The 12,420-nt window shown below is 40.6% G+C and overlaps 1 protein-coding gene across 1 annotated transcript in view; it reads right to left on the bottom strand.

Moving 5' to 3' along the window:
• Window positions 1-12,420, bottom strand: part of DTNB (dystrobrevin beta) — a 235,471-nt gene that overhangs the window by 149,299 nt on the left and 73,752 nt on the right. Inside the window, exon 6 of the mRNA XM_024764484.1 lies at window positions 4,573-4,727. Coding sequence (XP_024620252.1) covers window positions 4,573-4,727 — 155 coding nt within the window. The remainder of the gene's footprint in view (window positions 1-4,572; window positions 4,728-12,420) is intronic.

Genomic DNA, 12,420 nt, shown 5'->3' with positions numbered 1-12,420 from the left:
AGTTGAACACATTCTTTGCATTTCTCTTTATTTTTTACAACAGAATATTTATAACAAAAACTATAATAAAGCTGCAAGTAATGAACATTCTTGCCACAATTCTCATTTTTCTGTATTTCCCTCCAAATGTGTGTTTCTATACAATTATGTACATAGAGTATATAAAAATATATAATCTGTCTTTCCACTTAATATTTTTTCTTTTTTTAATATATTTATTTATTTTGTTAGTTAGTTCTGGCTGAGTTGGGTCTTTGTTGCTGCGCAGGGGCTCCCTCTAGTTGTGGCGAGTGGGGGCCACTCTTTGTTGCCATGCACGGGGTTCTCATAGCGGTGGCTTCTCTTGTTGCAGAGCACAGGCTCTAGGCGTGTGGGCTTCAGTAGTCGAGACACATGAGCTCTGAAGCACAGACTCAGTAGTTGTGGCGCCCAGGCTTAGCTGCTTCGCGGCATGTGGGATCTTCCCAAACCAGGGCTCGAACCCGTGTCCCCTGCATTGGCAGGCAGATTCCCAACCACTGTGCCACCAGGGAATCCCCCACTTAATGTTTTATTAAATACTTTATTGTTTTGCTACAAGGTCTTCTTTTCTAATCATTCTAACAGCTGCCTCATCCACTGAGCAAAAACACCATGATTTATTTATGCTTTCCTCAATAAAACACTGAGCCTGTTTTTATCTTTGTATGCACTCTCATATTTTTCTTAGAAACCAGTGTTTCTGTTTCCTGTCTACTTCCCCACGCTTTGTTATTCTAATCATCAATACTGACAATTATTAGTCTAGATGCCATTTGACTTCCCTCCCTCCACTCTTGGCTACAACTTTCCTGTTTTAAAAGAGGGGAGAAATCATCTCTTAAAAGTGAGAATTCCAGTATCACTAAAATAACGTGAGAAAACAAGTAAAATAATTTAGCATTAGGTCATCATAGCTGCAATTTCCAATCTCATCTTTTCCATTAAAAACTCCTATTTTCTGGGACTTCCCTGGTGGTGCACTGGTTAAGAATCCGCCTGCCAATGGAGGGGACATGAGTTCAATCCCTGGTCCGGGAAGATCCCACATGCCGCGGAGCAACTAAGCCCGTGTGTCACAACTACTAACCCCACGTGCCGCAACTACTGAAGCTCACACGTTCTAGGGCCCACGTGCCACAAGTATTGAGCCTGTGTGCTGCAACTACTGAAGCCTGGGCGCCTAAAGCCCGTGCTCTGCAACAAGAGAAGCCACCGCAATGAGAAGCCCGCACACCGCAACAAAGAGTAGCCCCCACTCGCCACAACTAGAGAAAGCCCGTGCACAGCAACAAAGACCCAGTGCAGCCAAAAACAACAACAAAAACAACAAAACAAAACTCCTATTTTCTTATGGGCAACAGGGAAATATTTATTATCCATTGCCCTATCACTTACTTGGTAATCAGTTAAACAATGTATGACATTTAGCTAAAAGACTTAAAAACAGCATTTTTTAAATCTTTCAGATTAAAATGTTTTTATACAAACTTTTTGTGTAAAGTTATAGAAATACTTTGTCTGACAAGAGCAAACACACATCAACTGGTTACAGGACCAGTGCTATGGGTCAGCCTTTCAGTTATTTTAAGATACTGAATCATATCACAGATTTATTCTGGACTTTGAAAATTAGAGTACTTTGTAATGACACAACAATATAGTGTTGCTGTGCTTTTTATCGAGATACTTGTATTTATTATAGCTTTTTTTAAAAAAGAATGGAAAAAGTCTTCAAAAATTCTGAAATTCGGTATTTTCCTCATTGCAAAGATTGTCTCATTTGAGAAAATTATGGAATAATATCAGTGAAAACAACAAGGCTACAACCACATCCATGAGCTTTAAGCTTGCAGTAAGAATTCAAGCCCAGATACTTTCTCATGCCATAATAGATTTAAAACCACTACTCACTCAAACTACCTAGTAAGCACTGATGATTTTCCAGACACTGTTAGTAATGGGGATTTAAATTTGAAGGAGACCAAGGTGCATCCCTCAGGGCATAAGTGAGCTAGATGTAACAGGCCAGGGCCTGTAGAAGAGGAAACAATTAATCCTACATCAAAAGATTCAGAGCAACAAAGACAAGGAGATATTTAGCTGTGACTTGAAATATGAGGCCTTTGTTGGAGGAGAGAAAGAAGGTCGGGGTTACTGGCATTTCAGTGAGAGCTAACAGCATAAACAAAGAAGAGAAGTATACCACTTTCACCTACTCAAAACAAGAGAAATGCAAATCAAAACTATGCTGAGATAACACTTCTCATCTCTCAGATTGGCAAAAATTCCTAAATGTAAGAACATGTGCTGTTGGCAAGGCTGTGGAGAAAAAGATGGACTTACACACTGCTGGTGGGAGCGTAAATGGTACAGCCCCTGTGGCACTGGGGCAATATCTAAAAAGAATCCATGGCATCCTGAGGGATGGGGTCTGTGGGGGTAGGAGGGATCAGGAATGAAGGTGAAAGAGAGGCAGGGGTCGGATCGATAAGCAACACCTTGTCTGGCTAACTACATTATCCAGGAGGCAGTGAGGAGTTAGTAAGGTTTTTTCAAAGCAAACTAGGGACATCAACAGGGCTGTTTTTTAAAATGATGACTTAAACTCAAATTTGCTTATGATTAAAAGGAATAATGGGGAGGACCTTCAAGATGGCAGAGGAGTACGACGTGGAGATCACCTTCCTCCCCACATGTACATCAAAAATACATCTACAGGGCTTCCCTGGTGGCACAGTGGTTGAGAGTCCACCTGCCGATGCAGGGGACACGGGTTCGTGCCCCGGTCTGGGAAGATCCCACATGCCGTGGAGTGGCTGGGCCCGTGAGCCATGGCCACTGAGCCTGCGTGTCCGGAGCCTGTGCTCCGCAACGGGAGAGGCCACAGCAGTGAGAGGCCTGTGTACCACAAACAAAACAAAACAAAACAAAAAACATCTACATGTGGAACAACTCCTACAGAACACCTACTGAACACTGGCAGAAGACCTCAGACTTCCCAAAAGGCAAGAAACTCCCCACGCACCTGGCCGTGTGGCTGATAGGGTCCTGGTGCTCCGGCTGGCTGTCAGGCCTGAGCCTCTGAGGTGAGAAGGCCGAGTTCAGGACATTGGACCACCATAGACCTCCTGGCTGCACGTAATATCTATCAGTGAGAGCTCTCCCACAAATCTCCGTCTCAACACTAAGACCCAGCTCCACACAATGACCAGCAAGCTACAGTGCTGGATACCCTATGCCAAACAACTAGCAAGACAGGAACACAATCATACCCATTAGGAGAGAGGCTGCCTAAAATCGTAATAGGTGCACAGGCACCCCAAAACACACCACTGGACGCAGTCCTGCCCACCAGAAAGACAAGATCCAGGTTCATCTACCAGAACACAGGCACCAGTCCCCTCCACAAGGAAGCCTACACAACCCACTGCACCAACCTTACCCACTGAGGGCAGACACCAAAAATAACAGGAACTACGAACCTGCAGCCTGTGAAAAGGAGACCCCAAACACGGTAAACTAATCAAAATGAGAAGACAGAGAAATATGCAGCAGACAAAGGAGCAAAGTAAAAGTTAAAGCAATTAGAGAAAGAAGAACAAAAACTCCCAAAGTTAGCCGGAGGAAAGAAATCATAAAGATCAGAGCAGAAATAAATGAAGGAAACGATAGCAAAGATCAATAAAACTAAAAGCTGGTTCTTTGAGAAGATAAACAAAATGGATAAACCATTAGCCAGACTCATCAAGAAAAAAGGGAGAAGACTCAAATCAACAGAATTAGAAATGAAAAAGGAGAAGTAATAACTGACACTGCAGAAATACAAAGGATCATGAGAGATTACTACAAGCAACTCTATGCCAATAAAATGGACAACCTGGAAGAAATGGACACATTCTTAGAAAAGCACAACCTTCCAAGACTGAACCAGGAAGAAACAGAAAATATAAACAGACCAATCACAAGCACTGAAATTGAAACTGTGATTAAAAATCTTCCAACAATCCGGGGTTCCCTAGTGGCGCACTGGTTGAGAGTCTGCCTGCCGATGAGGGGACACGGGTTCGTGCCCCGGTTCGGGAGGATCCCACATGCCGCGGAGCAGCTGGGCCCGTGAGCCATGGCCACTGAGCCTGCGCGTCCGGAGCCTGTGCTCCGCAACGAGAGAGGCCACAGCAGTGAGGGGCCCGCGTGCCGCAAAAAAAAGATAATTAAAAAAAAACCTCATTAGGGAGAGTAATATATGTCTAGCAGCAATAAGATAAATAACTTTACCTTAAACATTTTTCTTGAAATTTTTAGTAATTTAAAATATTTCAACTGTTATCATTTTTTCAGAAAAGACTTCCCTCCCCTCTTCCAAGAAAAGAGTTCTCAGGTGAATTTTTAACCCCCCTCTCTTCTACATCCTCTCCTCTGACTTAAAAGTTATTTTCCCTCCCCTACCCAAGACCTATGTTCCTAGAGTGAAGCAATCTGGCGAAATCTGACAAAAGGTGGAGGGGTGGATGAGAGCTCTTCTAATCCTAGATTCTATAAACCCATCCTTACCTGCTGTGGAAAACAGGTGCGGACTGAGTGCTCTGTGTAACCAAAAGATGGCCCTTCAAAGACAGCTGTTGGGAGCTTCAGAACTTCCTTCAGAAACTGGTCAAACTTGCTAAATATCATTAAGCCACTGGAATCTGACATCTGGGAGAAAACATCTATGAGAACAAAACCAAATAAAGTCAAACTATAAGGAAATATCAACTCTTTATAAACAGCTCTATGTCATTTGTATACCAGTCCAAAAGCATCATTAAAAAGTATCATAATGTTGTTATGATTTTTAGTGAACACGAATTCTCATTCTCATTAACACTGTGTGGTTACTTTGCTGATGAGGCCCCTCTTTCCCACCCACTTAATATTCTACCTAAACATCACATAACCACTCATGTACGTCTACCTACCTACTCTTTTCGAGCATACATAACCGGATAATGTATAACTTTTTATTTTATCTATTTACACCTCACTTTATTCCAAGAAGAATTTGTAGCAGCATATCTTTATCTCTTACATTTGTGTACGTATTTATATAAGACATATACATCTTTGAGTGTATGAATATATTTGCATATTGGTGATAGGGTATGAAAGAAATTGTATTGTATTTGCATATTATTATACTAATGATGTAATATATTCCTGTGTAGTATGTTTATTTAGAATATTCCATTTAGTAAGTCCCAGAGTAGAATAAAAAGAACTCATATAATCTCTTGTATCACAAGATACTCTGATACTATAAGATCCTATTTTTATGTAAAGTCTGACCCAAGCAGCTAGAAAGACAGTTCCAGTAATACTACTATCTCTTTATCTCCTTGTAGAGAGTTTCCTATCTCGTTAGTTATTTCTCTCTTCTCACCCATAATTGGGGAGAAAAAGAAAAATAACCAGGAGCTCAAAACAACTTGACAACTTTAACCTAAGCTTTCTTTTCAAACTATTCAGCTTTCTTACAAACAAATCAGTGAGTTAAATATGCAGAGAAAAATAATTTCCTGAGGCCTTTCCAAACATGGCACTTTTCAAAATCATATTCTGGGCTTCCCTGGTGGCACAGTGGTTGAGAGTCCGCCTGCCGATGCGGGGGACACGGGTTCGTGCCCCGGTCTGGGAAGATCCCACATGCCGCGGAGCGGCTGGGCCCGTGAGCCATGGCCGCTGAGCCTGCGCGTCCAGAGCCCGTGCTCCGCAACAGGAGAGGCCACAGCAGTGAGAGGCCCGCATATCACAAAAAAGAAAAAAAATCATATTCTATATATTCATAATGAACAGATATATTAGAAATACATATGTATCCCAAAGCACCAGATACAGGGAAAAACCACCATTAAAATACATTAATCAAACAAAGATAAAATTTAGATCAAGTCCACAGGGTAACTTTTAAGGCATTAGAAAACAGGAAATTATCAAGGAATGAAAATCTCCAGTACATTCCTCTCATGAGAGCTGCTAGCTTGTAGTTGAGGGAAAAGAATTAAATACCCATGAGGTGGGGAAAATCCAACAAGAGGCTAAAAGAAGTATGGTCCTAGTAGAAAGTAAAATCAATTAATTAACAAATATATACTAAGTTCTTACTAAGTAGTTCAAGTGCCAAGTACTCTGCTAGGTGTTTTGAAAAACAACAAAGAAGTATGATACATGGTCCTTATCCCCCCCAAGAAACTTTCAACATAGCTGGAAAAAATAAGATACACATGAAGCAAAGAAGAATAAAGCACTAAGCTGACTCTAAATAGAACAGAAAGAAGGGAGGCATAAGATATTTGTTAAACCTCACCATTTGCCTGGCACCACAACAGGTAACTATGGCTGAGTCTGCTGTAGACACCCAGTATTCTTATCTCCTTCCTTGGTAACAGAACACTAATTTTATTTTGTGCAGCAATGTACCCAACTAAGAGATTAAACTTTGAAGCCTTCTTCTAACAAGTTGCAGTCATATGACTAGGTGTCTGGACAATGAGACTATAAGCAGAAGGGTTGTGAGAGACTTCCTAGAAGGCTACTTTTAGGCAGCTTTTTAAAGAAAGCTGACTGCACTGGAAATAGACCCTTTCTTCCTTCCTCCTTTTGCTATCTGGAATGCAGCTATGATGGCTGGAGCTTCCAGCAGCCACCTTGGACTATGTGGTAATCTCAACTTTTAGATAGATAGAAAAGGAAGATATAGAAAGCCCGGGTCCCAGATGAACATGAAACTATCATACCAGCCCTGGACTACAAACTCCTGGACTTCTTTTATATACGAGAAAAATAAACTTCAACTTTTGTTTAAAATACTGTTACCTTGGTTTTTGCTTTCATGTAGCAATCCCCAATATTAAGTACTACTATAGTTTACTAAACATTACCTCATTTTACTGTCACGAAAAGGTGTGTATGTACACATGTGTATGCACATAACTGTTAAATTTTAGAGATAAGGAAAGTAGCTTAGAAAGGTTAACTTTCTTAAGGTCAAAAGTTACTAAGTGGCTAAATCAAGATTTAAACCCACACTTATCCGACTGCAAAGACATTCCATTACATCACACTTCTTCAAAATATAGTGCAGAATAGACACAAAAACACATAGGGGGCTTCCCTGGTGGCACAGTGGTTTAGAGTCCACCTGCCGATGCAGGGGACACGGGTTCGTGACCCAGTCCAGGAAGATCCTACATGCCGCGGAGCGGCTGGGCCCGTGAGCCATGGCCACTGAACCTGCACGTCCGGAGCCTGTGCTCCGCAACGGGAGAGGCCACAACAGTGAGAGGCCCACGTACCGCAAAAAAAAAACAACAACAAAAACAAACAAACAAGAAATTTAGAAGCTTGGCCTTGAAAAATAGAATTTCGAATGATGAGGTCAAAACAGCTGGGGGGTGGGGGTCTGGGGACACAACTAGAGAAGAACAGGAAAAAAAAAAACGAATGAATAAATATAACAAAACAGAAACAGACTCACAGATACAGAGAACAAACTTGTGGTTACCAGTGGGGAGGGGCAAGATGGGGGTAGGGAATGAAGAGGTACAAACTACTATGTATAAAATAAATAAGCTGCAAGAATATACTGTACCACACAGGGAATATAGCCAATATTTTACAGTAACTTTAAATGGATATAATCTCTAAAAATATTGAATCACTATGCTGCACACTTGAAACTAACACAATATTGTAAATCAACCATACTTCAGTCTAGAAAGAAAAAAGGAGAGTAGGATAAAAGTCTCTGTGGCAGGAATTCATAGAGTGTGTCTGTTAGTGGTGGCAGGCAAGAAACAGTGCATCAAAGAGAACATTCTATGATAATTTATATTGTGAAGTAAAGGTAAATAGAGATTGAATAAGAAAAGTATGTTATCGGGCTTCCCTGGTGGTGCAGTGGTTGAGAGTCTGCCTGCCGATGCAGGGGACACGGGTTCGTGCCCCAGTCTGGGAAGATCTCACATGCCGCGGAGCGGCTGGGCCCGTGAGCAATGGCCGCTGAGCCTGCGCGTCCGGAGCCTGTGCTCCGCAACGGGAGAGGCCACCGCAGTGAGAGGCCCGCGTACCACACACAAAAAAAAGAAAAGTATGTTATGAATGAAAACTTTGAAAGAGGAAACAATTTGGATTTGGTTTAAAAATGCTGAAGTAGGGAAGAAATATTTAGAAAGTTAGGTTTCAAGAAAATTAGACTGTTAATGATTGGCAGAATGAAAAAAAGAGGAAGAATAAGATTGGCGACATCAACTAGAAAACCCTGTAAATAATGCACAAGTAAGAAAGTGAGAGTCAGAATTACAGGAGTGACAGTATTGAGGGGAGGGCTTGGTCAACTCCAAGACATTTCAATGCAGGAAACTGAAGATGATGGCAAACTGGATTAGAGAATAAAGGAATTTCTAAAATTAGGATTATTTTAAGCTTCTAGCTCAGAAAAATGCTGACAACCCTGACTGAAATAACCAAATTGAAGATAAAGACACTTAGCTTCGAACATAACTGTATTTGAACTAATCAGCAAATCTCCAAGTAGAACCACCCTGCAGGCAGTTAGAAGCAGAGTACGGGGCCGCAGTTCGAGACAGCAGATACAGAGTTTTGAAGACATTGCCAATTATGTGAATAACTGATGCCCTTTGAAGGAGGGAAGAGCATCATGACTCAATTTTCAAATAGCTGGCTGCTGTTCTCATAATGAGGAAAATAATCATCCATGAAATCTGAATGAAAACTAAGGGGAAATAGGGGATGTGGCAGACACTGCAAGGTGCCTACTACTCAGTATCTATTTTCCCATTTTCACTCCCGAACTGAACTCTGATTAGAATGGCAATGTGTTCCCCTTAAAAATTACTTCCCAGACTCTTGTGTACGTCGTAATTCTGAAGTGAATTTGTGGAAAAGCTTTTGCTTTCCTGATAGAGGCATCTCTTTCTTCTTTCTACTTAAAATGAGAATAAGGCACAGTAAAGAACAGTCACTTATAATCCTAGGAGGAAAGCCATATGGCAGAGCAGGAAGACAGGAGGAACTCAAGTCTCTGAGGACATCCCTGAGTCATGGTACCAACCTTGAACTTGCCAGCCTCTGAATTTATTGTTGCATGAGAAAAATAAATCCCAATGGTTTTATGCCACTGTTAGTCAAGTTTTCTGTTGCCACTCAATGTATTGATAATGGAGAAACTAGCAAGTTAATGGTAGAAATATTCAAGACCAGAGACTTCAGCTGCCAAGTATATATTGATAAATACACATATGTATAGCTTCCAATCACAAAAACATACGTGTATACATGCACACCACCAAATCTATACCTAACTCATTCAGAGCAATAAAGGAGTGATTAGATAGTGAAATGACTAACTTCCCCCTCAAAAAAAGTATTACTTTCAGTTATACTTAGTTACTAGGTCATAAAATAGATTCAAAGTAGTAAAAAAAATTTTAATCAATGAAAAAAGAAACTATAACTTAATAGGCCCACATTACACTAGTAAGAGAACAAGCAGAAACATGTTTGTTGGTTGGTTGGTTTTAAAAGAAAAACTGGTAGACCTCAAAACTATTAAGTAATTACTTAGAAGTCATGACTTCTAGAGTTACTTGTTTAAAACCGTTTTTTTGTTTATTTTTAGGTTAGGCTTCTCATATCTGTAACAAAAACACTGAAAATAATTGCTTATTTTTTATTGTAAATGAAATATAACAATGAATCTAAGTGTGATTTACTATATACATATAAAAATACCTTACCAAAGAAATAAATAAGAGACAATTTAATAAAAACATCCCCCAAATTAAACTAGTCCTTTAATTAAAGCCCTAAACCCTTCTGGCATTAAGGGAATAAACTGCTTCCCAGATCACTGGTTAATTTCCCCAATAATTCTCTATTTATACATCTCTGAAAGAAAGTATGCTAATTTCCCATTAGTTGTTTCCAGATAAAAATACAGGCTTTCTCCCTTGTGAAAAACCCACAATCAAGCCCTTACACGCACACGTGTACAAACTTTTTAAAATATTCTGTCCTTTGTGTAGTGGCAAAATAATGTTATTATTCTACCATCTTCACATATGTTTCAAATTTTTTTCTGGTGATAATGACCCTGGCTTTACTCAGTGCATCTATCCATCTATCCACTCGCCTCTCATCCCCACATGACCAACCATATACTTTTGAAAGATGATAGGGCTGTTTACAATAAAGATTCAAGTCTATAGAAAAGAAAGCCATTTTCTTCTATATGTTAGTTTTCCTGGCAAACGTCTCTCATCTTCTCCTGTCATCTTTCTACCAACTGAGCAACCTAACCCACAAAAATGTATACACATCTGCATGTTTATAAATATCTGTATGTAACTAAATCCAAGTGCATATTTTATTCCCAAACTCATGAATATTCCTACATCATTCATTAAGTCAGAGTGAGGCTGGAGGATGGGATTCAGCCATGCTTTGGGCTTCTAGTGTTGATTGAGTCAGAACTACCTTAGACAAGTCTCCAGGCCTTCCTTGGTTTTTGTTTATCTTTTTCTTTTTTATAAAATGCAGATGTACAACTCATTTTTTACTTGCTTCTAGCTCGAAAACATTTTGGTTATATGAGAAATGTGAAATATGGGCAAGTATTCAGATTAAAGAGTCACTTCAGGCTAATGAAGTGAAGAGATGATTAACAGAAACCAGTCAGGATAAATACGCAGTGACAGGTGGTTAGAAGACTGTAAGAGAGGATGCTAAATTTTGAACAGGTGAAACTGCTTAATTATAACTTCAAAGGTTGGCTCCCTACAGTCTGTTAATGAAACATCAAGGAAGTAAACAATTGAAATGTCAGAACTGCCAGTTCTGAGAAAAAACACCTCAGGTCATCTTTTCTCTGGCTGCACAAAGTGTGGTCTATCAAAAACACGCAGAAGCGCTTCCCTGGTGGCGCAGTGGTTGAGAGTCTGCCTGCCGATGCAGGGGACACGGGTTCATGCCCTGGTCCGGGAAGATCCCACATGCCGCGGAGTGGCTGGGCCCGTGAGCTCCAAAAAAAAAAAAAAAAAAAAAACACGCAGAAACAATAAGTAATATAAATTATTATTATAAAACCATTTTTATGCTATAACCCAGAGAAAACACCTAACAGTGTTATCATTTTGGTATATTTCTTTCTTTTCCTATGTGCATAATAAATTTTTATTTAAAACTAAATCACATTTATGCATTTTGATCTGAAGCATATTTTTTGTTTGTTTGTTTGTTTGTTTGTTTTTTTGTGGTACGCGGGCCTCTCAGTGCTGTGGCCTCTCCCGTTGCAGAGCACAGGCCCCGGACGCGCAGGCTCAGCAGCCATGGCTCACGGGCCCAGCCGCTCCGCGGCATGTGGGATCCTCCCGGACCGGGGCACGAACCCGCGTCCCCTGCATCGGCAGGCGGACTCTCAGCCACCGCGCCACCAGGGAAGTCCCTGAAGCATATTTTTAAAGGCAGTATATTCAATCGTGTCAGTATCCCAAAGTGTAACTGAGCTCTCACTTTTGGACACTAAAGCTGTTTTAAGTCTTCATAAATTATAAAAAGTGTTGCAACAAATATATGTAAAACCTAGGGTACACCACTGATTAATTCCTCGTGATAAACTCAAGAAGCGGGCTGAGTCACTGGATACAAATATTCTTATAGCCTTTCTGACGCTCTGTTAGACTGCCCTTCAAAATGGTGGCACCAGTTTTCTAAAGGATTTAAAAATAAATTGCATGAATCATCTGCTCCTATCTTTCAGTGCAAGACAGATGGGGTTTGCGTAAGAGATAAGTTTCTTAGAAAACAGCAGAATTAGACAAAGTAAATAAATCACATAGTTAAATTAGTTGATAATTAGTATGGTTTAATAAATAATGGGTTTTACAGTCTGTAAATTTTGTTTCTCTGAGTTATTTTTTGGGTTTCTGACATTACTGAGTTTTCATCATGCTGATAATCAAAGCCTGTACTCTGATCATAAATCATTGGTATTTAGAATCCTGACTTAAGTTGCCTTTGAATCTAGGATACAGTCCCTAATGGCCACAACAGTTAACCATTTATCTATAAATGAATGATACCTGGGGACAGAAACTCTCTTAAGAGAGACCTGAGAAGTCTAATTAAGAAATGTTTCTAGGGCTTCCCTGGTGGCGCAGTGGTTGAGAGTCCGCCTGCCGATGCAGGGGACACGGGTTCGTGCCCTGGTCCGGGAGGATCCCACATGCCGCGGAGCGGCTAGGCCCGTGAGCCATGGCTGCTGAGCCTGCGCGTCCGGAGCCTGTGCTCCGCAATGGGAGAGGCCACAACAGTGAGAGACCCGCATAATGCAAAAAAAAAAAAAAA

This window comes from Neophocaena asiaeorientalis, unplaced genomic scaffold (assembly GCF_003031525.2).
Source record: "Neophocaena asiaeorientalis asiaeorientalis breed wild unplaced genomic scaffold, Neophocaena_asiaeorientalis_V1.1 scaffold345, whole genome shotgun sequence".
NCBI classification, from domain to species: Eukaryota; Metazoa; Chordata; class Mammalia; order Artiodactyla; family Phocoenidae; genus Neophocaena; species Neophocaena asiaeorientalis.
This window is presented reverse-complemented; position numbering and strand designations above follow the sequence as displayed.